The sequence below is a fragment of the Rutilus rutilus genome, assembly GCF_951802725.1.
Source record: "Rutilus rutilus genome assembly, chromosome: 7".
Taxonomy (NCBI): Eukaryota; Metazoa; Chordata; class Actinopteri; order Cypriniformes; family Leuciscidae; genus Rutilus; species Rutilus rutilus.
This window is the reverse complement of record NC_140221.1, coordinates 46733983-46759724: the sequence shown is the minus strand read 5'-3', so window position 1 is coordinate 46759724 and position 25742 is coordinate 46733983. Positions and strand designations below refer to the sequence as shown.

Sequence of the window (25742 nt, the reverse complement as noted above, 5' to 3'; positions counted from 1 at the left end):
GTTACTGCGCGTGTCAGTGCCCGCCGGTGTGAGTCGCGCGCGAGTGGGGAGTTTTGTCCTTCACTGAGGAATTTTCATGGCTGAAAAACATAAAATAACTCATAAAATATCCGCCTAATGGCAGAGATATGAAAAGATAAATACCGCGAAACGTGTCTTTCTGAAGTTTACAGTCATGGCGAATGTCAAACAGAAGCTTTTATTCCGAAATAAAGACGTTTCGACCGTTAACAGCTCGAGCTCTGACGGGAGTTTGGGAAAACCTGGAAGACCAAATCGACAGAAGGAAAAGGTACACTAACTTTATTATTCAGTGCTCATTTAATACGTTTACCTCACTATTTCTTTATGTATAACAAAGTTTAAGATTTATCATCATCAATAAAATGTTTAAATTAAACTGACAAACTGAACAGGAAAACAAACGTTTATTTGAAAGCAACCCATTAACGTTACACACACACACACACACACACACACACAAAATCCTTGTATCAAATATTAATGACATAACAACCAAAAAACATGGTAGTACAATGGTTCACACAAGTATTCATAGTTTTCTCATTTTCTCGTCGTTATTTTGCTAACACTTTATTTTACAGTGTCCTTGTTACATGTTATATGTACTCACCATATATATAACGTTATATATACTGATGGGGAACACACAGATTTATATTCTCAAATGTCATTGTAAAAAATTATTTAGCTTATTATTATTCCTGTCCTAACAATACACCATTTATTTTTAAAGGAAGTAATTTAAAAAAAAGTTAATAAATGTCACCCCGTTTAACAATAATTGTTGATAAAAACAAAGTAATTTACTGTGATTATATGTAATCATCACTATATGAACTGTCTTGTTTTTCCGGTGTTACCTCATTTGCATATTCATTGACGTGGCTCGTGTTGTCATTGGCGGATTATGCAGCGTGCAGTTAATCTGAAAAAGGCCATGCTTAGATTATTCACCAGGTCAGCCTAATCTGAGCATGCGCACAAAACTACCTTAAAGGCTCTACTTTTTTTTGGCATAACTTAATATGAGGTTAAGGTAACATGTCTAGGAGGCAAGTTATTATATTGTTTGTATTCATGTCCATTCTAGCCTAATAAAGTTGCACTATTAAAGGTCACCCTTGGGTATTATGTCCAGTTTACTGTGTTAATAGTGCAGATGGTTTGTTGTGCCACGCAGTGTTTCTCATGCCCACAGATAGAATAGAATAGAAGAATAGAATGAGGCATTTATATAGCGCTTTCATATGTACTACTGTACACCCAAAGCGCTTTACAATCATATCAGGGGATCTCTCCTCAACCACTACCAGATACAGTCATCATCTCATTATTTCCGATCCATTATGATTCATGACTTCAGTGTTGGTGCCACCCGGTTGAAACTGGATCATGTTAAATTCTATGGGAAACTAATTGTTTTGTTAGATGTTTCTGAATTAATCTGTCATTAATCTGTATCTATGTGATCTCTGAGTCTGTACTTAACCAGGTAGTGTTGCTGTGGTTTACCTGTGTTATTGGATTAGGAGCAGGCCTGTCCAGCAGACGGTGTGTACTGAGTATAATTAGCTTGTCTTCTTCAGCCTGTCCTGACCCGTCTCAACACATGCTGTCGTCAGAACATGTGGATTCGCAGCAGAATCGGAGGAAGGATGTGCAATTTCATTACTCCGTTTATACCCGATATTTATAGTTTTCTTGATGAAGTCCAGACTTGTTGTTTTGGATAACGTATTATTATTTTTTGGCCCTGTTGTTGCTCATTAGGAGCATTTGCCTGCAAGCGTCTTTCAAGAGAGGAATATTACAAGCAATTAGTCAGATCTCAAAAAGATGTGAGAAATATGACAAATTTACTGAAACTAGGGATGCACCGATAATATGAACATTTAGGCCGATACTGATTGATAACTGATAATTCTTTATATTTGAAGGCTGATAACCCATATATAAATCTAAATCCAAATTTTTACATCATTTTTGAGAGCCTGAGTACAAAAACAAAAGTCTCATCATTAAAATCCATTTCTCAAGCACACAATTATAATGATATTCTCATTATAATTTTATGTAGCCGATATGACAGACTCGCACTGAACTGTATTTTCCTTTTTTGAAGTGATTTAATTTTCAATCATATTTCAAGCAATTTAAACCCATCATGTTGAACAGTGTGAAGAGTCTCAGCTGGAGGAAGTAATACATTATTTATCGGCTTTAATATATCGGACACATTTTCTTATCGGGCTGATAATGATAACATAAAAAAAAAAAAAAATTAACATATATCGGTACCGATACCGATATGATAGCCGATATATCGTGCATCAGTAACTGAGACCTTCAAAGGTTGTTGCAGTTAAAATGTCTCTTTCCTTTGATGTCATGCATAAACTCAGCTGACATAAAACAGGCTTAATGATGATATTGAGCATTATGTGAAATGCGATTGCATACCATGGGCTTTGAATGGATGTGTTGTTCTTAAGTTTAAATTAGAGCTGCACGATATTGAAGAAAAGTGCGATATGCGATAACTCGTTAAATAATGCGATATTCGGTACGCGATACGATAATGACATTTATAATGACATAAATACATTTTCTGGCTTTTCTCATTCTAGAAGGCTCCAAATTAAAAAATAATTTCACATTTCTACTACATAAATGACCCAATTTAAATACACATTCATCTTTCCAGAGGTGAAGTATCCCTTTAAAGTGTGTAAAATAAACTTTAAATTATCTTTAAAATATCTTTAAAATTATATAACCTACATACGCGTTTCACATTCTTGTGACAGTAAAACATCCGTACAGCTTCTGAACATCAGTGTTTTACTGTATATCAGAAGTGTTATTTTAACATCAGTGTAAACCTCGGGGGTCAGGGGTCAGGTTATCCTACATTAGGGTTATTAAACAACACAAACTGAATAATCAAATGTAAAAATAAACACTTAGTTTTCACTGTATGAATTAAATATATCCTGATTCTTATTAAAGCTACAAAAGTTATTCAGCCGAGAGAGCGAGTGATTTTCTCTTTGTGTTTTCTTCATGACCCCAGTTATTGCAAGCCGTTGCGATATGTATACATTTGCGATATTTCTATAATTTCGATATATTGTGCAGCCCTAGTTTAAAGGAGAACTTGGTAACTTTTTTAACTTAATAAAACTGTCTAGAAATCATTTGGATGGTTAAACAACCTGTTCTAGTGATATTGGTGACTTTCCCCGCTCCCCCCAGCGTTCCCAGGCGGAAAACCAACCTTGCAACTTTGGGACTACCCTCCCGGCAAGATAGAAATTGGAAGTCTCGTGAGAAGCGAGAACAAGAACGAGAACGAGCGCGAAACACGAATTGCTTTACGGCAATTCAACATAAACACACGCACATGTATAATGATTACCCACCTCGGTAGACATAGCTCCACACGATACAGTTGGCTTGCTCCGATCAAAACAAACGCACATGAGCAGCGGTAGAGAGGGGGAGGAGGCCGCCGCAAGTGAGTTTCTTACGACAGTGTTGTTATATATAAGCACCCCCACAGCTGTCGGGGGAGCTCGTGGGGAAAACATGCGACAACAAAAGGGAAAATCAGCGAAGAAGTGACTAGAGTTCGCTAGAGTTGCCGAGTTCAGCTTTAAATTATACTGTTTTTAATTCAATTTAGTGATGCACGATGTATCTGCCACCATATCGGTATCGGCCGATATATGTTCATGTTTAATGTTGTTGTTATCGGCCCAATAAGAAAATGTGGCTGATATTTTAAAGCCGATAAATAATGTATTATTTCCTCCAGCTGAGACTCTTCAGATGCGACTGTTCAACATGATGGCTTTAAATTGCTTGAAATATGTTTGGAAATCACTTCAAAAAAGGAAAATACAGTTCTGCAACATGTGCAGCACAAGTCTGTCATATAGGATATATACAATTATAATGAGAACATTATAATTGTGTGCTTGGGACATTAATGGTGAGACTTTTGTTTTTGTAATCAGGCTCTTAAATTTTTTTTTTGATTTATCGGCCGATATATCGGTTGTCGGCTTTCAAATATAAAGAATTATATGTTATCAGTATCTGCCAAAATTTTCTAATTCGTGCATCTCTAATTACATTTGTATTTGAATGCTGTGCAAAACAGCATCAGGGCTTGTACGTATGAAACATTTCTGAACTGGATTGCTGCATCAGTCAGTCAGTGAGTGGAACCAATTATTTTTTAATGCATGCTTAGGCCTGTCGCAATGATCAATATATCGACTAATTGTACATGATCTCAATAGTTTTTGGTGACACATTATATCGCCTATTATGTTTACATAATGAATGTCACCAATAGCGGGGCTCGGGCAGTTCCTTTATCGTGTTTTCCTGAAAACTGGAGGCCGTTTAGAAAAGCAAGTCCAAATGCACTCGATTTCAAACCGTTTTAGCAGCAGAAATGGCCTGTTGAAGCTTCTGTCTTTGTTCTTATGGTCATCTGACTGCTTAGTAGGGTTAGTGTTTTCAGCAATAGTGTGTGCACACTTTCATCACAGAGAAAAGGAGGACCGGGGAAATGGAAAATCTCCATAAGTGCCTTTAGTGCATTTGCAAGTGTGTTTTTAGGGCCGAGCACCGCTGGTGTGAGGGGGACCCTGTTGGAATTGCCCCGTTTATTTCTACTTGTTACTTTGCGCGTTTTTAAAATAAAATGTTTATTTACTACTTATTCAAGTTTTTTGACACTTTATTTCCGTGATCTAAGGAATTAAAAGGCTGTTGTCATTTGAAAGTGTGTAGGCCGACTTGCATTGTTATGCTGTTACTGTATATTATTATAATATATTCACAGGCATAAAATGGTCTTAAAATGACAATAATATCGTTTATCGCAATTATTTCTGGGACAATATATCGCACAGTAAAAAGTAGTTATTGTAACAGGCCTAATGCATGCTCTGAGCAGATTTATTTGCATTATGCAGGTAAATGGACTGACAGACAAAGCCCAGGGCCTCGGGAAACCTCTCAATGATTCACTGGAAGTGGACATCAGAGACTTCCTCATCAATGAAGCTGAACTTCACACGTACGATGACCTCACTAAAGTCAACCCGGTCACCCCTTCCACAGGTACAGTGTGTGTGTGTGATTTCAGTTTTAGCATCTGAAATTCTAGGTTGATGGAGCTTGAATTCTGATTCATAATATCAACCATCACATCAATAATATCAACATATCATCACATCAAAAATAACTTCATCACTTTATATAACACAGATCAAAGCAGCTTCACATACACTGTAAAAAAAAAACCCGTAAAAAAACGGTAATTTTCTGGCAGCAGGGGCGCCAGAAAATTTCTGTTAAAAAAACGGAAAAATACTGTAAAAAAAAGGTAATTTCTTCCCGTTGTTTTTACGGAAAAAAACTGTATATTTAACATTGGATTTCGGTAATATGATATAATGTAAATTTATCGTCCTATTGAAGTATTAATATCTGTTTTGTACACTGATAACCACCAAGCGGTGATGAGAGTCACATGATCAATCAAAGCTCAACATAAGCAGTTCTTCCACAAGAGAGTTAATACTAATATATGTAGAAGCTGCACAGTGTCATTCACACAAACATTAAACACCATCATGGTAACACATGAAATTTTAAAAATGCAATAAACATTAATTTAACAACATTAAATGTAACATAAACCCCTTATGTACATAACTGATTAGAAAAAACGAAGAAAACTATGAAGAAACAAACATAGTTATTTCAACAAAAATACATCAAATGTGAAGTGTCACAGGGAATTGTGGGAATGTCAATTTACGGTTTTTCACTGTAAATTATACAATGAGTTGTTTTTTTCACTTTCAAAAACTGTAAATTTAACGGTATGTTACAGTAAAATTACATTAAATGTACCGTTAGATCTATCACAGTTATTTACCGTATATAGTACGGAAACTTTCTGTTAACCAATTAACAGTTTTTCACTGTAGCATTTTTACAGTCTTTTACCGTTAACATTACGATCATTTTTTACAGTGTAGTGTTAAAGAATGCAAGCAGAAAATAGTGTTAAAGAATGTTGTAAAATGAATTAATTATGAAACTTTCAGCTGTAAAGCAGCTCTATGGAAGACAAGAGCCCTAAATCAGGGTAGCGTCATATTTAAAGTCCCCCTGTGGTGAAAATCCAGCTTTTAATCGTGTTTATGTGTCTATGTGGTGTTTTTAATATACTTTAAGACAAACCATGTACATAAGTCGACACCATTGCTGAGTATTTTCTGCTTAAAACTGCAGTGATCGTGTCACAATATATCGCAATACAAAAATGCAACAATATGTTTTGTGGAGTGTGACTATATGTATTGTGTAAGTTCACCCAAAATAAAAATGACTGTGAGAAAAGAAAAGAAAATTTTCAGAGTTTTAAGCCATATTCGGGCGGGACTAGCGTAACATGGAGAGGAGGGGTAAAGTAATGATCACCAGAGCTTCTCTGTGATTTTAGTTCCGTCCGAATGTGCATCTCAGAGATCATCACGGACAGTGTCAGGAAAGATTACGGCGACTTTTACCTTCAGTGAAAAGGTCCGGAAAAATGACCTCCGGTAACACTAATCCCGTGCGAATAGACCCGCTGTAAATATGTACATAAATATTCCGTCATTTCCTGTTTAAAATTAGTTTTCCGCGTTTTTCAAGTATGGAGACGCTTGAAAAAGCATCAATTGGGTTCTAGACGCTGGAACGAGTCTGTGGCAAAACTCCAGTGTTTCACACACACCATTCAGATCAGAAAGAAGATCAAAAATCTTTTAGCGTTAGATAAGAGCCTATTACCAACACAATCCAATCTGAAGATAATTAATACATCGTTCGACCGGACATAACCGTTTTATATATATAAATATAGGTTATGTGTGTTTGCGCACGTGATATCAGGAAGTAGCGTAACACACACATGACGACAGGAGTGACGGCGGTGTGTAAATCGAGTTACTCTCCCACTTCTGCTAGTTTTACTGAGATCTCTTATCCCGTGCGAATTGGCCATTAATATTACAGACGTCCTGTGGTAAAATTACACTCCATCTACCCTTGTAAAGCTAATCCCGTCCGAATAGGGGTTTAGTGTCAGTACTACATTAAACTGCTATAAATAATGTTGAATACAATGTATAATAATGCAATCTGGGAATATTTGCGGGTCCTGATAATACCAAATGTCTTACGTTACCAGTTAAAAGTGGCCTACGTTACTTTAAATATATCTAGTCACAGTAGTCAGTGTCTAGTCAAACGTTTTTCTGGCCTTTAAACAGTGCTTGCCATATGAACTCTATCCCTCACTGCCTCGTTTTCATCCATGTTGAATTCCATATGGCGTTTAACCGGCCTAAGGTCTATATCCGGTCATTATCCAGTTCAATTAAGTTCAAATTGTTTTCATCCGATAATGTCAGTGCAGTTACTGACTGTTAATTGTCTTTAAAACCCCTTTTAAATCTGTACTTACGTACAAGACTTTAAAGTCCCCCTGTAGTCAATAATTTTATCCCTTAAAACTCATCTTTGATCTCCAAAATTACATATTTTTAAATGTTTTTTCCTTGAATAAAAAATCTTCATGCCTTAAAATATCTTGAATGTAACTCGACACCCTCGCCTCATTTAGTATACGCGGTTCTATGAATATGCAAATGAGCCCCGCCTCCACTCACTCACTCAGCTCAGAGATCCACTGGTTGACGATCACACGTTGATCTGATTGGTTACAAGGTAGTTTGTGACATCAGAAACACCAGCGATTTCAAAGCGTGTTTTTGAGACTGTCTTTGGTTCACTGCAGTTTTAAGGAGGAAATACTCAGCAATGGTGTCGACTTATGAATTTACACATGCTTTGTCTTAAAGCGTATTAAAAACACATATACGCAACATTAAAAGCTTGATTTTCACCACAGGGGGACTTAAACAAAATAATACAAGTAACATGAATGACTATTTTACCTTATCTTATACTTCTAGCTCTTCTGCTATTGTGAGTCTGTGTTTAATCCCTGCTGTGTTGTGTGTTGTACAGTGCTGAAATGTCTGCAGGCCAGGTACAGCGCGAAGGTTTTCTACACACACGCTGGCTGTACGCTGGTCGCCCTAAACCCCTTCCAACCCATCCCTCACCTGTACTCTCTGGATGTGATGAGGGAATATCACTCCGCCCCTCAGCCTCAGGTAAACACACGTGAGGACATGAACAAGTCTATCAGTACATCTCAAACATTAAAATGGAGAAGTTACACCTACTTTGCTGTGGAAGCCATAAATACCATGAGTTTATATGGTCATATGTAAGGCTGGGTGTTTTGATGCTTCATGCCATGAACTGGTAGATGTATGTTAAAGGTGCAGTAAACGATTTCTGAGAAGCCGCTGTTGAAATTTAATCGGACCGAGCACCACAACACACTTGTAGCCAATCAGCTACAGATTTGAAGAAGGACTGTAGAAAGAGAGATGGCTGAGAGACATTACATTTAATTCGGAATTAAATCCAACGCAAAGGCTGCAATATTTTTTTTTTTAATGCGCCGCTTGTCAGTGCAGCACAGTTCTGTGATCAGTAGTAAATGCTGCTCCATCTGAAAGCCAGAGCCCTAATTAGTATTGCGATAACGATATTTCTTGCGATATAACATTTCCCTAGAGAAATGCTATTTTTATTATTCTTAAAAAAAAAAAATCATTTATATACAGTATGTAATGATCATACTAAAATAAACAGGTAGGCTAATAGAGTCTCAGTTTTTTCATAAGCAGTTTAACGCTACACATGCAACACTTTGATTAATGGTTGTCTGTGAGACTCTGTTATTGTTACTTGGCATTAGCAGTTTTGGTAGATTTGGGCTTACACTTTTTGAAGTCTTCATATAGCTCCCTGAGGTTGCGTTCCAGATGACTGTGGAAATTAGTTTCCTCTCGATGTGGCCAAAAAATGTCAGCACGACTTAGTGACACTAATGTTCACATATCGCGTATTTTGCGCGTGCAAATTCGTTATTTCAAATACAGGTGCGCTCAAAATGGAAGCACATTTTTCCAGGCCCGCCTATGCTGTGACGAGATGAGAACATCTCTAGAGATGCACCGATTGATCGGCTGGTGACCGGAATAGGCTCTATGCACGATCGCTTCCGCGTTTTGTCTCAGCCCGCCCAGTTACATCCGGTGCTGCGTCGGAAGCCATTTTTGCATTAGGTGGAGATAACGGCAAATTACACTCGCTGTTTACAAGAACTTCCAGCGGTTAACGAGAATGATGTTAACAATATTGTGAGGCAGTTAACTGTCACACATAAGAGTAAGAAAGAGAAGTTCTTTAAAATATAAATTTCGAGCTACATCAACAACTTTGAGGGTGAGTATTCTCTCATATCGCGCGAAATCCGACTAGCGAATCAGTTTCTAAAATCGTTGTCTCCGTTTCTGAGAAAATGAATTTTATTAAAGTTTTGCCGCTATACACTTCGCTATAGAACGCGCTATGTGGAAGTAAAGACGCCGGCTGAGATCCTACCGGAAATACGTCAGCAGTGTTCATGCATAGAGCCTATTGGCCGATTTTCACGTGATCGGCCATGACCGCCGACCGGCCGGTCAGTCTGACATATGCCGATTTTATGCCGGTCAAATGCACTCGGGCGCCGCATGATTAACCTTTTGAGCGCTACGGTCTCCTATATGGGATTTGTATCTCTGTGCCCCTGAGAGTACAGCGCCACATTTATAATGTTCAGTGACGTCGCATCACTGCCAGATTGTGGCAGATTGCCAAACTGTGCTTTCGCGCGTTGGCTGGCGCTGAGCCAGAGTCGGACGCGTTCAGCGCTGTCATAGATCACAACTACTGTTAAGCAGTGTTTTCAACCTCATAATGTTTATTTTAGGTTTCAGATATTTAAATACACATAAGCACGAGTAAAACAATACATTTGGAGTTTGTAAAATACACACTGATGTCTGTGGAAGCAGCAATAACAATCTATTCAAATATAATTTGCCGACATGTGTTATTCATATCAGATAAACATAGTGGAAGTAACTATAAAGTTTACTCTATTCTTCTCAGTTCACCGGCCACTTTCTTGCATTTATTTCGGGAGAAACTGATGAATTCACGTGCTGTAAATCCGACTGACAGGACAACATTGCGGCGCCCATCTCATGTTATAGATCAAGATTATTTATAAAGGTTTTTAAACGACCAAACACACTCGCTTACACGTGTTTGAGAATCGGATTATCAGATAGGCTAGTTGATGACATGGTAAGCAAATTTGTGAATATTTTGAATAAAAAAGGAAAAGCGAAATAAAAGCGACACATCTGTCATACAGTAACGTGATTATTGTGGCTGCGGTGTATCGCGTGACGCGTCGCCATGGAAACATTAAAGGGAACGTTCGCCTTGAAAAAACTCACTCTGGGGGTGGGGGTGTCAGTTAGAATATTTTAAACTTACGCGTGAAAGGGTTAAAGAAAAGATTGAAAATAAATATTTGTGTAAATATTTCGGAAAAAAATTAAATCGGAATGGGCTAAAATCGGTATTGGCAGGTCAAACTCAATGAAAATTGTAATCGGTGCATCTCTAAACATCTCAACTTTTCAGAATTCTGCAAGCTCACGCAGGTCATGCTTGCATAGCAACGACAGACGCAAGCGCTTGTGGAAAGAAGGAGATAGCGGCGCGGTCGCGCTTTCCATGCGTTTTTAGACGCGATATGTGAACGGCCCCTTTCACAGTACCTGCATTTATGACACGTCTTCTCTATTAAAGCCAAAATATTGCCTTATTTCAGACGTGCAGTTCTCTTTAGGCACAGGTTCTTCGCTGTTGTCAAGCCTCGCTTGTCTCTACTCCCGCCATTAGTTTTTATTTTCCGCTCTCTGCTCTGAGGCCCGATCTAGCCAATAGCATAATAGCGCCTACTGGGGAGGCGGGTATAAAGATAGTAAGGCCCCATTTGATTGGTCGAATTTGGATAAACAACATATGCATGCATGCATCACACAAATGCTTGGCACATAAAATAAATGCAATTTATCACACCTCTCTGCGATACGGATATCGCATATACTATTATCGCGATAACGATAATTTTTCGATATATTGTCCAGCCCTAGCCCTAATACGTGAGTATTATCGGTTTTGCTGTGTTTCACAGAACCAAGATATACTGTTGTTGTAATGTTAGCTAAAGTAACAGGACAACCTTGTCATTCGTTCCCCATCTTCGCATTATTTTTCATGAAGCATTATTTTGCTTCGCTTCAGCTATGATGAAGAGACATTTGTGCATTTGGGGGCGGAGCAATGAATGGAGGGGTGTGCTTGTTTGGGTTGATTTCAAATATCAATAATGTTGCTTATAAATCTCTAACTGCACCTTTAACCGGTGTTGATTTTGCTATATGATTAGGGTTAGGGTTAAACAATTAGACACCAATAGGTAGCCTTAAGTATAGCGAACTGCATTGCAGAAGGCAACTTTATTGCACCAAAAACAACAGCTTTGTTGAATGGGAATTATTTTGTATCCTTGTTTTTAACGAGGTGTAACTGTAGGTTATTGTACGACAGCTTCAAGCATGGCTCAGATGAAGCACCTTTCATTTATTTAGTATTTGTGTTATTATTAAATTGATCAAAAATAGACATTACTGCTTGAGTATGTAAAATATTTCTTGGTTAAATTGTTGTTGAATGAAGCAAAAATAACTACATTGTGATTATCTACATTAACCAAGATATAAAGATTTTAAGTAATGACACCCACCTCTAGTAGCATGTTGTCTTTGGAAACTAGAGATCTGTGCTGTTTAATGCATAACAGATGACAGGATGATCTGCCTTTTGTCAAAGCGGAGGACAGAGTCAAAACAGTGTTTGCACACCTGGTCTGTTCAGGTCTTTAACTTTTTATATTTTAAACAGTGCTTTTGTCACCAGCTGCCATTCATTTATGCAAAAAGTAAAATACAAACTATTAGTCTATTATGGACGAGTTTTGACCTTTTCGTATCTACGCCATGGATCAGTAACAATGCTTGCTTGCTTTTTTTACATCTGAGAATGTTAATGGAAAAATTGCAGACCAGGAAGTTGGATATAAATAAACTGAGGTCACTCTAGATGATATTGACCAACATTTTATGGCCGTTTTCTGGGACAGGTAAGGGTAAATTATAGGGCTGGGTTCACCTAGCTATCGCGATTTATTTATTTTTCGATTCTACAACAATTTTTTTATTCCAGAATCTTGATATTAATTCAAATTCAATTGCTTTATTTTTGTCCTTGCTTGTAGATGAGGTTGACAGAAGTTAGCCACTTTCGTTCCAACAGAGGATGAAATGTGTCGTTATATATGAGTGTTGAGTGACGTAATATCCCGCACTGAAAGCCCTCGCGCTGCTCATATACAGAGAGAGAGAAGACAATAGAGCTGCACGATTCATCTTTAAAAGACTGTGATCTCGATTCAAACACACACGATTTCAATTCGTCTGTCTATTAAACTTTGACAAAATCATATCGCAACATTCAGAGCTGTGTTGGCGCTGTGTCTTTTCAACCTCATAGTATCATCATTTTAACTATTGCATCACAGAAATAATCATAGAAGTACTTGGATAAAAGTTTAAAGTTCAAATATGAACACTGATGTCTACAATAGCGATCAAAATCAGCTTTTGATAGAAACCTGGTGCTCAAAATAACGCATTTATCGATTACATTGTTTCGCCACTAATTGGTGACAAGTGACTGTTAAAAAATGTATTTGTTATTGAATCATTTATTAAAGAGAATGTAGTGTTGTATGATGCTTCTGAAGTAAACGTCAGAAAGATGTGAGGATTTGTTGTTGTAAATATGACTCATATTGAGTCATATGAGTCTGTATAAGTGAAAAAAAATTGCAATATATTGAAATATCGAATCACAATACTTGTAGAATCGCAATTCTTAAAAAACAAATCGCAGTACATATCGTATCGGCACCCAAGTATCGTGAATAGAGGAGATGGGTGTATCGTCCCAGCCCTAGTAAATTATATTATGCTGGTTTACAGAAAGCACTGTTATATAGAAGGCAATGTTAAAGCATCTCTTTGTACGTAGGAATTTAAGCCACACATCTTCATCGTAGCAGAAGAGGCGTATAGGAATGTGCAAGGCCAGGTGGAGCCCATGAACCAATCGCTGGTCGTCTCTGGAGAGAGCGGAGCTGGGAAGGTAAGCGGTGTTTGTGTGTTGTTGGTTCCCTGATTCATGTTTTATGAATCTTATGTTTTATGTTTTGATTCAGTAATAACTACTACACAAAATTAACAGTCCTAGCTCTATGTAAACATCTCTTCACGTGTGGATTTAGTGACAGAGCTTTACTGTAGGTTGCTCTATACGTCAATGGCAGTGTCTTTGTAAAGCTACATCAGATTTACATAACAATATCGGCTGACGTGTGATGCTCAGACTGTTTCCCAAAGCCAACTATGGTCGCAAGGTCCGTCGTTACCAATAGAGTTCAAAGGAACTTGCGACCATACACTGTAAAACATTATATGATCAATAAGTTATGCAGGGTGGCCGCGGGTCCTTAAAAAGTCTTAAAATGTCTTAAATAACGTTTTCCTAATAAAAGGCCTTAAAAAGTATTAAAATGTCTTAAATTCAGATTCGATAGGTCTTAAATATTTCTGGTCACGTTACCGCTAAAATTTCTCCAGTCTGACGGACCTAATGTCCGAGAATGATTCAGATTTTATTACATAAACAGCTATTGATAATGATAATGTAGGCTTTTTCTGGTAACGCTGTTTCGTTATTTCAAATGTAGGCGCGTTGCGCGTGGCAAGCGCGCTCATAATGTAAGAGACGCCGGCGCGACCACAACATTGCCCAACATCAAATGGCAAACGTAAAATGCAAGTGGAACGAAACTGCTCGTTATTGTGTGGTTGAAGGACCGTTTATCAGTTTGGACCAGTGCAGCGCGAGCCGATCGTGATCATGCGACACTGTTACTACACAGCGCTAATAAGAGATGCAGTAAAGAAAGCATTTTAATTCGCCACAGAACTGACAGAAGTATTATCATCGCTGCGAGATCTAGTGAGACGCATTCATATTTCTCCGTTATTAACGGATCAAACAGCGCTGACGTGGAAACCTGGAAGAAACACTGTGCCATGAATGAACTATCAGTGTCCACAGATCTGCAACATTCACCATGGATTTACTGTAAACACTATCTGCAACCATGGACGTTTGGCAGGAATAGTAGGCTATAATGCCTTCAAGTAACATTACGTCAGTTTTATTTTGACATTATGAATACAATTGCTGCCCTCAAATGTTCATCAGAACTAAAATAAACCTTTGTTTATAACTACTACAATATGACATTTCATTTTTTCCAAGGAGCTGTTTTGTTTTATATGCTCCTAAGAAGAGTCAATTATAGCTCTAGAATTGCTCAAAGTAAAAAAAAAAAAAAAAAATACTTTATGATGTTAGTTTTAATATAAAAAAGAATAAAAAATTTAAATCAAGGAAATTTCTCTGGCATTTATTTCTTTATGCTGTATCAAAAACGTACCGAACCGAACCGTGACACAAGTGTATCGTATCGAACTGAACCGTGAATTTTGTGAGCCGTTACACCCCTAATATATACGCATGTAATATAATGTGTATTTCCATCACAGGTTTGGTCTTAAATTTCATTCAAAGTGGCATTAAAAAGGTCTTAAAAAGTCTTAAATTTAACTTGTTCATATCTGTAGACACCCTGTTATGACAACACACAGTATGTTTTTACATTGCTTTAACTCATAGATTTTAAAAAACATATAAGTTAAGGCCCTTTCACACCGGACGCGTAACGAAAAAGTGAAATGAAAAAGCGAATAGTTCGCGTGAAATTTCCGACTAAAAATCGACTAAAAATTACGTTAGGAAAAAAAAAACGTTAAATTAATTAGCTGCGCACTGTGCGCAGTACTTGGTAGCCTTGTTGTCCGCCTAAATGAATTATAAATAAACATAAAAAACTAATAGGCTATTTGCAGTATATTAAATAGTTTTTGACCTTATTATTTTGCACTGAAATGAGTCTGACACGAGTCTGTCGGCTCTGACAGCGTTGCATCACGTGCACCTGCGCAATATCATAGCCTATGATTTCCGAAAATAGTACTATGTTGTCAACTAGTGATATCATGACAAGAACTTTTGAGGAATATGTAACATAATTTAGACAATTGTTTTTGTCATATGTATTATAATACAGGGTTCCCCGGGGTCTTAAAAAGTCTTAAATTCTGAACTTTAAATTTAAGGCCTTAAAACGTCTTAAAAACAGCCAGATTGTCGTGTGTTTTTCAGCCAGCCGGGTGTTTTTCTCTTCTCCGTAAATAAATCTTGTAACAGAGCTACAGCAAGTGTTTTTCAGCGGTGGAAATCCATTAGCCACTAAAACTTTTTTGTCATTGTGGAGAGCGCAGTGCATGGTTGCATAGCAACGACAGACGCCATGGGAAAATCGGACCGAATTTTACTATTAATAATAAAAGATAAGCTAAACTGTATTGTAAATGTCAGTAAATCATTTTTTATAAAAAGAATGAGTCAAAAAAGATATATTAAAGTCTGAAATATGTGAGGTTTATCTTTTTATAAAAACCTTTTTTGTCAACTTTATTTGAACTTCTACATGTTAGTATATAACATGTTGCAAGACACTTTAAAAATCTGGCTATCATTTTTAATCGTATTATTTTAATGTTTATGTTAGTGTGTATTGATGCTAATTTTATTTGTTATTTGCTGTTTTTCGACATAAAACTTGGTGAATTGATTTCATTGTGTAGTATTAGTACTTTTTGAACAGGATTCTGTGATAACAGTGATAATTTTTGGCACTATAATAATTAAATGAAATATTCATGCCATTTCATCTCTAGTTATGATCAACTATGATCAACTAAAATCAACTAATTATGTGTTTTTTACAGTAGGCCTATAATATGCAAAGTACAATTTTCTATAATTTTTTTTTATATCTGATTCTGTTCTTTTCTCTGACGCGTTGTTGGGTCTGGAAGGTTACTAATGTGATTGCTTTATCTGTAAATTAAGTTAATGCTTTTTCAGTTACTGAATTCATTGAAATAAAATGAATTCTTTGATTTGAATATTTTTTTGGCAATGCGTCGTGTAGGTCTTAAATTTCATTCTTTATGGTCTTAAAATGTCTTAACAAGCTCTTAAATTTGACTAACTGAAACCTGCAGGAACCCTGTAATAACTGACGGACACTATCATTTCAGCCGCTCTGTGGAGCTCAGCTTCGCGGCTGAGACACGAATAGACTATTAACTTTTTAAAAAATGCTGCCACACTGCCGATGTCTTTGTTGACATGGTAGAAGAGGTCTGACTGACTATGAATTAAACGCTCTCACAATTAAATAAATAATATTCAGCAAACCTTCTAGTAGCCTACTTTCTTCAATCTGTCTCTCTTCTCCAGTGGGTTGGGCTAATCCAAAAGAAGTGAAAACAAGGGGGGTGTTCTGAAGACAGACTGTTACCTGTGAAACAGCGGTGCTCTGAAAACACCCCCATTAGCAATTAGTGCTTTCCACCTGATGAAATGAACGCGGCAAAACTGATGAAATGAAAGCGGCAAAAAATCGACCAATCAGAATTTTGGTCGAGTCAGAACGTATCGACCAAATAATCGACTAATCGACTGGGAGATTACAGCCCTAGTCAAAACTATTCACATCAGCCGCGACGCGAATTTGCGATGTCTGTGACGTTCAGAGCTTCAATATTCCAAAACTTTAGCGCCGACAGCTGAGAAAACATGGACACTTCATCATCATCATCCAGTGAAGACAAGCTTTTCATTTTCTTTAAAAGACAGAAAAGAAGGTTTTGGGTGCACCTGATCTGACAGAACAGAGAGTCTGAAGGGGAGTATATGCTAATGTACACTTTTAGTTTCCTTTTCCTCTCTCCTTTGTCTCACACAGGTGTCCCTGAGGTTTTGCGTCTTCAACTAAACACAGTGCGTTTTGTAATGTCAGTACACATTATGTGTAACACACGAAGTAACAAGTTAAAATAATTCGACTAGAAACTGTAGATATCACACAAAGAATGTATAAGCAGCCCTAAATAGTCTCACTACATCTTGTTACATGTTCAAAGTAAACACGGTCTCTGTCTCTATCTTTGACGATAACAGTGTTAGCTTTCTATCCCGAATGTAGTTTAGCCTGCTAGCCTACACAGCACAGGACTATACAACGACTAAAACTATCACACAACACACTCACAGTCATGATAACCGAGTTGGTTGGCAATGCTACGCCACACATTGTCTTTCAAATCGTTGTCTTTGTAGTTTGTGATTGGCTGAAGCCTTTTCTGTCGCCGCAAAAGTAAAAAAAAAAATCGAAAGTTGTTTTTCCGCCGCAGCACATTCGCGTTCGGTGTGGAAGCACTCATTACACACACAGCTGATCAAAAAATAAAACCATTGCGCGAATTATTTGTGCGTCAAAATTGCGTCCAGTGTGAAAGGACCTTTATATAAGAATTAACTTTTTTTTTTTTTTGTCAGTTTAATGTAATTTAAGTTGAAATGATTTAAACATCAAAGTTAATTGTACCTAAAAATGTATAGCAGCAACTTCTGGGCCCGTATTCATAAAGATTCTAAGAATCCTCTCAGAAAACTCTTAATTTAGCTTAAAAACTTTTACGTAGGAGTCTTAGCTTAAGAGCAATTCAGGACTGATCTGAGAGCAACTCTGAGTAAGGAAAAGACAAAAACTTTTATCTTAGTAAGAAGACGGGGTTGACCCCGTTGCTATGTATGACACAATCTTTTGAAGACTGTGATTGGTTGGTTGTCCAAGAAGGGGAAAAAAGTGATTTTAAGTATAGGGTCTAGGGTCTATTCTAAGCCTTCACTTTGAAATTACATGCGTAATTTTTCCTGTTTGACCGTTCTCACACACACACATTATATATATAAATCCTTATTTTACTAACCATGCTGTTGATTTCCTATAAGGTATTATTTGATTGCTTAGAATGATAAAAATTGTTCCACTCTTTCCAGTTACACTGATTGCTGGCATGTCTATTTAAGCGGTGGTTTGAATGTTGGTTTTAATGTATCAAACATGGAATTTTCCCAGTTGCCAAATATTGTAATGTAGCGATTACTTTCATTTCAGGCGCTATGGCATTTGTGCGCTGTGTCGGAGATATTAGCGTGTCTCTTATAAGATCAGTCACAAACATGATCCCTGCACGATCTAATCTATAGCGTCTTATTAACTCACTGTCATCCATTGTCTGCAACACATTTCTTCTCCTTCTTCGTCTTTCTGCCATTTTCTCCTCTGTTAAAGAAACTCTTAAGCCTCTTAAAAGTCCTCGTCCGTGCTCCTAACAATTTTGACCTTAAGACCTCTTTTAAGGGTTAAGATGCTTTCTGAATTACTTTTTTCTTTACTAGGATTTTTTCTTTAAATTTAAGAGTAAACGCCCACATTTCTAAGAATTTTCTTAGAATTTTGTCACTAGGAGCTACTCTTTGCATTAAGATTCTTTATGAATACGGGCCCTGTTTTTTACAGTGTAGTTGGCTAACGATGCTTTTGGGAAAAAGATCAGGCTAAAATGATCTAAATAAACTTGCTGTTTGTTTTTTGACGTTGTGAATGTGATTCTTCAGAAAAATCTGCATGTTAGAAAATTATGAAAGTTTAGAAAGCCTCTTCTTGCATTGTGTGTTCTGCATTTTGCTGTTTCATAGTACAGTGAACTCTCTTAATATAAAAATCCAGGAAAGTTTGATTTCTTATAATTGACGGTCTGTCAAGCTCAATATTTCAAACACATATTAACACGTCTTTTTGACGGATCTCAAAGTGATTTAGACCACGTCTTCTGTACTAAATCTCTCTTCAGACGTGGACGTCACGTTGTCTGATGAAGTATTATGCCACAGTGGCCGCCTCTTCTCAGAAGTCCCAGAACACAGTAGAGAATATAGAAAGACGAGTACTGGACTCCAACCCCATCATGGAGGCGTTTGGTGAGAAAGACTGAGAGCATTTTATGCTGTACTTTTGTTTCCTCTATAATTTTCAGTGATATTTTCAATAGACTCTTTCCAAAAGCCTTTATTTTCCTTTTCCAGGCAATTCTTGCACATTACGCAACAGCAACAGCAGTCGCTTTGGAAAATACATTCAGCTTCAGCTCAACGGGTCAGTTGTGTCTTCTCTCAGTTTCATTGGCTTCAGGCACATGAACCTAAAGCATTTTGTTATTGTTTTAAACCAATGTGATTTTATAATTCAGCTCTCAGCTGCTGGTTGGGGCGTCAGTGCATACGTATCTCTTGGAGAAGACCCGAGTGGCAATCCAAGCACCGAATGAGAGAAATTTTCACATATTCTACCAGGTGACGTAAGAGCTTGCATTCACAAAACCTACAAAATACTACAAAAGATGTCCATTTCCAGTAATATTATCAGTTCTAAGGCCCTTTATGTTTAGATCATTCGTTTAGACAGTCAGACAATTTTGTTTGCTTGTGTGTTCATTTGTACGTTGGTTGTTTACTCTTGGTTTGATTTGAAGATGATGAAAGGAGCCACAGACAAACAGAGACGGGAATGGATGCTGCCTTTGGAGCAAGACTTTGCTTGGTTGCCACATGCTGAGAGGACCTTAGAAGGCAAGAATTAAAGTTAAAATCCCCCTGTAGTCATTAATTTTAACCCTTAAAACTCATCTTTGATCACCAAAATGGCATATTTAAAAGTTTTTTCCTTGAAAGAAATTATTCACGCCTTAAAATGGCTTGAATGTAACCCGACACCCTTGCCTCATTTAGTATACGTGGTTCTGTGAATATGCAAATGATCCCCGCCTCCACTCACTCACTCAGCTCAGAGATCCACTCGTTGACGATCACACGTTGATCTGATGTTGATCTGACGTCAGAAACACCAGCGATTTCAAAGCGTGTCTTTGGTTCACTGCAGTTTTAAGGAGAAAATACTCAGCAATGGTGTCGACTTATGAATTTACACATGGTTTGTCTTAAAGCACATTAAAAAACACCACATAGACACATAAGCAACATTAAAAGCTTGATTTTCACCAGGGGGGACTTAAATATATTTATGCTTTAGTCACATTTAGCAGATAAGAGCTGGGCAATTATATAATTTACAATTTGCAATGATATAAGCAATCAATAAAGATGGACATACCTATATATCCAACTTTATATAAAGATCTGGGCGATAATATAGTTTCAATATACTTCATGAATTTGTCTTTTGAAGCATTTTATGAGGAGTTTGAGGAGGCACTGCTAATATTTGACATCTTGCATTCTGTTTGTCTGAGCAGAAGACTGTTTGCAGGAGACGATGGATGCCATGATCAACCTTGGCATTGATGAGGGGAAACGGGCACAGATTTTCAGGGTAAGTTGTGACAAGGGTAAAAGGACATCAGAACCTCAAAGATGATTGGAGATTAATGGTATGATTGTTGTATTTTTAGATACTGATTACACTTGGTGGTTTGGACTGATTAATTAAACTTTACGATGTTAATAAGACCTTATTTGTATGAATTAGTGGGTGGAGACACTAAAATACACCACACTGAAGAAGACCTGAGAGATTAAAAGTTTGTTTGTTTCCCCACGTAATGAATAGCTTAAAAAATAGTAAATTAACTTTTTGATTTCTCAGTGCAAATTACCCTTGAGGTTTTGATGCAAGTTCACACACCAAAATAACAACATAGGAGATGAGAGAGTGTGGACTGGAGTTGGTGGGTAAAATTATGGAAATAAATATGATGTAAAAATGACTCGATTGTTGTCTTTTTGCAAAGATCCTTGCAGGTCTTCTGCAGCTGGGGAATGTGGACTTCAGTCCTGCATCAGAAGAGGCTCAACCATGTGATCTTGATGGGCACTCCAAAGGTGTGGTGTTTCTGCTGTTTTGTTTATCTAAAAAGCAAAGTTATGGCTGTGAATTAGGTGAGGTGCATATTCCAGACATGATGAGACAACGTATTATGGGTGATGCAAGTTCATGTCTGGGTTGTGACATGTCTCTATCACATTCCTCCTCTCTCCCAACTACTTCTCTCTTTGCTATATACACTCTCTTTTGACAAATAAGAGGACATTGTACTATACAAATATCATGTTTCAGAACTCAAATCTTTCTCATTAGCCCAAAAATTTACTTGAAACCAAGCTCCCAAAACGACTCGTATGAGATTTTGTCTTAGTATGACGTAATAGCTTGACGAAAGACCGCCTCCGCAGAAGAAGGTTAACGCCCACTTCTACATCATTGCCTCTTTAGCTCCGCCCACTGATTCGTGCATGTCATGCAGTAGTAAATACAAGAGCCACGCAATCACAGGATTACAAGATGTGGAAAAACACAGCCTTTGCATTGCCTTCCTTGTGATCCTAACATTAGGAAAGCGTTGATTCACTTAATTTTAATGAAGTTTCAGAGCGGGTCAGTAAGATATTGTTCGTGTTTGCTTCATTTTACTGCGGATTAGTTTTTAAACAAGACAGTTCGACGCAGGCTTTTCAGAGAGACTGAAAATAAAAGATGGCAGTGACGTCTATATTGGATCCGACGGTAATGTCACAACACGTAACAGTGTTTTTACCATGTCTCACTATTGCTTTGTCTGTTACAGATCACTTGATATGTACTCGCTTTACCTTCACTTTACTGAAAACGATGAACGATAATTATACGAACGACACGATGCATTTCATAATTCATTTACATGAAGCACCGTAAGTTATCCTGTCAACCATAACTGTGGTAACTCCAAGTACTTAAACTTTAGTTCAAATCTGTTACAAAAATGTAATACGCATAAATGTTTTTCAGTTGGCAGAAGTTTCAACTATGTAACGAGATAAACCCCTTTCTGTAACGTCTTCATTTAAACACTGATATAATGTAATAAAATACCAGAATGAATATAAATAACGATGATTAATTACTACGCTGTCGCAGTCTGGAGTATCCTTGGTGTTTGAGGTGTAGGTTCGTCTTCTGATTCGGGATCAGACTCTGGCTAAAACATGGTGAACATTGGAGGTTATCAAAACAATTTCACATGTGTGAAGGCGGGACATTACAAAGTATTTTAATATGCAAAACTGTTACCCAATCATAGCAGTGGGCGTTTACTTCCAAGTCTTGAATGCTTCTCAAAACAGAGTGTTGGGTCAAAAACAGGATAATAAAAAAGCCTATTACTTCTAAATTATGTTTTTTGTTTAAATTCTCTTTAAATTTAAAGGCTCTTTAGACTCTTTTTTTCTTCTATGTTGTGTGCAGGTTTCCTCCAGAAGACCGCTGCCCTGCTGCAGGTGCCGTTAGACGAGCTGCAATCGTGTCTGACCGTGAGAAATCTGCGCGCTGGCAAACAGAACATCCTCAAACCTTGCTCTCAGTCGGAGTGCACCGTCCGCAGAGACTGTCTCGCTAAATCCATTTATGCGCAGTAAGTCACAGACGTATAAACGCGGCTACAAATTTTATGAAGATGTTTGTAGATCTATATTTTATGGATATGTAGTGTTGCATTATTTATTAATTGCAATATACTTCAAATTAAAATTTCAGTAGTCTGTACCAATACCTGTACAATTTTGCGGTTCTCTGTACCAATTTCGGCAGAATGCTGTTCTTTCTTTTTCGGACAAGAAAAGGAGAAATAAAATAAAAAATCCTGCTCTTGCTCGTCCATATAATGGCAGTGAATAGCGACCGGCATCAAGCTTTAAAAAAATACGCAGAAGTATCACAGAATGATCCCATGCGTCAAGTGTCGTATATTCCAAGTGTTCTGGGGATTTGAGTTTGGTAAAAAAACAAACTGAAATGCAATGTATTATATAACACCTGACCTTGGCCGTTGGTCTTCTGTGCTCGACTGCGTTCATGAGACTCGACCAAAGTCCCTTTTAGACATTTCACTCGGCGGCCATCTTTGAAGTGCCTCTCAGGCATGCAAGTGCAGCTACTACCTTTTTGAATGGGGAAACATCAGATTCTCCAAAGCTTACGATTAAATTTCATATTTGAAATCACCAATGAAATCTTATTTCTTATGACTTATTTCGCCATATTTAGCGTTGCACTTTTCCCCCATTCAAAACAATACGAGTGACGCGTCTTGAGTAATTCTGTAGTCTTTGACTCTTCTAGCGCCACAGTTCACTCCGACTCGCCCAGAAAAACACACAAGCCGTGATTAAATCAAGACTAAGAAAAACACAACATGAAATACAATGCCTAGAAATCCTAAAAAAGTATCTGTGTACTTTCTCAACTGAATATCACCACCAGACCAGAACACGATAACTTCATGCGGCGACGAACACAACAGATAAATTAACCAGAGAAGAAAGTACATGATTTGTACTTCATGCCGCGTTTTTATTAATCTCACGTAATAATCAAAAATCTGTCTTAATTCTACAATGAATGTATTATTTACATTGTGTTTACACATTGTTGGTTATAATGAAAGGCACCTTCTGATTGGCCATTGCGTTCACGCGCTCAACAGATACGTCTGTGATTGGCTACATAAGGCCAACAGATACGTCTGTGATTGGCTACATAAGGCCAACAGATACGTCTGTGATTGGCTACATAAGGCCAACAGATACGTCTGTGATTGGCTACAATGCTTGGCGCTTGTAAAAACACGGTGTAAATAAAAACCTTTGACTCTCAGAAAGCCCTTAAACAAACACGAACGAGAATGCTTGAAATGCTGGTACTGTGAACTTCTTATTAAGGATCAACTGGTACCAGTTGACAACCCTACTTATACTTGAAGTAATACTGGTGCAAGTTTTTCAATGACCACATTTCTTTTCCCATTTTCAGGCTGTTTGAGTGGTTAGTCACTTTCATCAACAACAGTATGTGTGCCGACAGTTCCATGTGGTGCAACTTTATCGGTACATATTCTATTTCTTTAATGGAAAAAAAATCTAAATATTAATTAATTAATTTCAGTAATATATTCTGCATATAATTTTACGATTTTAATGTGTCAAATCATTTTCTGTACATTTTGTTTTCTAAATGGAATGAAAGTACTTCTAGAAAGCATTAAACCCTTGCCCGGTGTCTCCTACAGGCCTGCTGGATGTGTACGGGTTTGAGTGTTTCGTCCTGAACAACCTGGAGCAGTTGTGTATTAATTACGCTAACGAGAAGCTGCAGCAGCACTTTGTGGCTCATTACCTGAAGGCCCAGCAGGAGGAGTATGTGACCGAGGGGCTGCAGTGGTCCTTCATACGTTATCAAGACAACCAGGGCTGCCTGGACCTGATTGAAGGCAGTCCCTCCAGCATTTTCTCCCTGCTCAATGAGGTCTGCTTCCACTTCTCATCTCGGAGAGAGAAATCGGAAAAAGATGAAAAAAGACTATGACTTTGTAAAAGTATCGTGCATTTCTTTTGCATTGCATTCAGGGGTTTGAAATGAACACCCGGCAAATGCGTGTAAAAATCAACTCTGGCGGGTAACGCTGTCAAATCACGAGCCAATTTTGGCGTGTTACATCCCAGTAAACAATTACAACGTTATTCAACGTTGAATTATGGTTGAAAATAAGTCGGTCCGCCGTTTACGACGTGATTTCAACTAAGAAGTTTCGGCCGGACTGTTTGACTACGTGTTTTCCACTGATCATCTAAGACAGGAGAAGTCTGTTATACATGCTTAAATAACGGAGAAAAACAAACTACCAAACCATGTTCATTATTATCTCAAATAAATTTAAAGAGTTTTACATATTCCATCAAGACGTTGAAGATCGACCTGTTTTCAACGTTGAAAAGTCGTAATTAGACGTTGAAGATTTACGTCTATTCAACGAAGTTGCTGGGGAAGTTCCTGTAAGCGAAATCTGCACAGATTTAGTGCAAACACTCATGAGTCATCATGATATATTAAGTACAGCTTATTGCACAGAATCTGCTCTCATCTGGCTTACTTGAACACACTCGTCACTACGCAACAAGTAACGGCGCGCTTGTTCATTTGCATTAAAGCAAAAGCGAAGATTAAAAAGCATTTGGTGAACAGAAAAGACATTGTTATTTTCCAACATCCTACATTTTTTTCATGTTCTTTGTCCTGTATTGATCGCTTCACCTAAAACACATTTTTGGTGATGAGGATGAAAGAGGAAGAGGAGGAGATGCTGGATGACATGATTTAGTTTGAATAAGAAATCTTTAGTTTGAACATTTTAGTTAAAAAAAAAAATATATATATATATATTATAAAATTAGTATTTCATACATTCATTTCATATATATACAGTATATAAGCTGTGACAGTTAATCTGGTTCATTTCTTTTCTTTGTTTCGGGCTAGTAGAAGTTCTGAATGGCCGGTAACTAAAACATTTAGTGGCCAAATTGGCCGGCGAGTGAAAGTTAATTTCAAACCCTGATTGCATTGCATTTGAATTTGCATCGCAAATATAGTGAATGCCACT

General features: G+C 37.5%; 1 protein-coding gene across 1 annotated transcript in view; it reads left to right on the top strand.

The window, feature by feature from the left end:
* The first annotated feature begins 3 nt into the window (after positions 1 to 3).
* myo19 (myosin XIX) overlaps positions 4 to 25742 on the top strand; it is a 40813-nt gene continuing 15074 nt past the window's right edge. Inside the window, exons 1-13 of the mRNA XM_084413873.1 lie at positions 4 to 292; positions 5016 to 5163; positions 8131 to 8279; positions 13234 to 13347; positions 19110 to 19236; positions 19342 to 19411; positions 19506 to 19608; positions 19788 to 19884; positions 20568 to 20644; positions 21063 to 21153; positions 22553 to 22718; positions 24116 to 24189; positions 24372 to 24607. Of these exons, the coding sequence (XP_084269999.1) occupies positions 176 to 292; positions 5016 to 5163; positions 8131 to 8279; positions 13234 to 13347; positions 19110 to 19236; positions 19342 to 19411; positions 19506 to 19608; positions 19788 to 19884; positions 20568 to 20644; positions 21063 to 21153; positions 22553 to 22718; positions 24116 to 24189; positions 24372 to 24607 (1569 nt within the window). The 5' untranslated portion in view covers positions 4 to 175. The remainder of the gene's footprint in view (positions 293 to 5015; positions 5164 to 8130; positions 8280 to 13233; positions 13348 to 19109; positions 19237 to 19341; positions 19412 to 19505; positions 19609 to 19787; positions 19885 to 20567; positions 20645 to 21062; positions 21154 to 22552; positions 22719 to 24115; positions 24190 to 24371; positions 24608 to 25742) is intronic.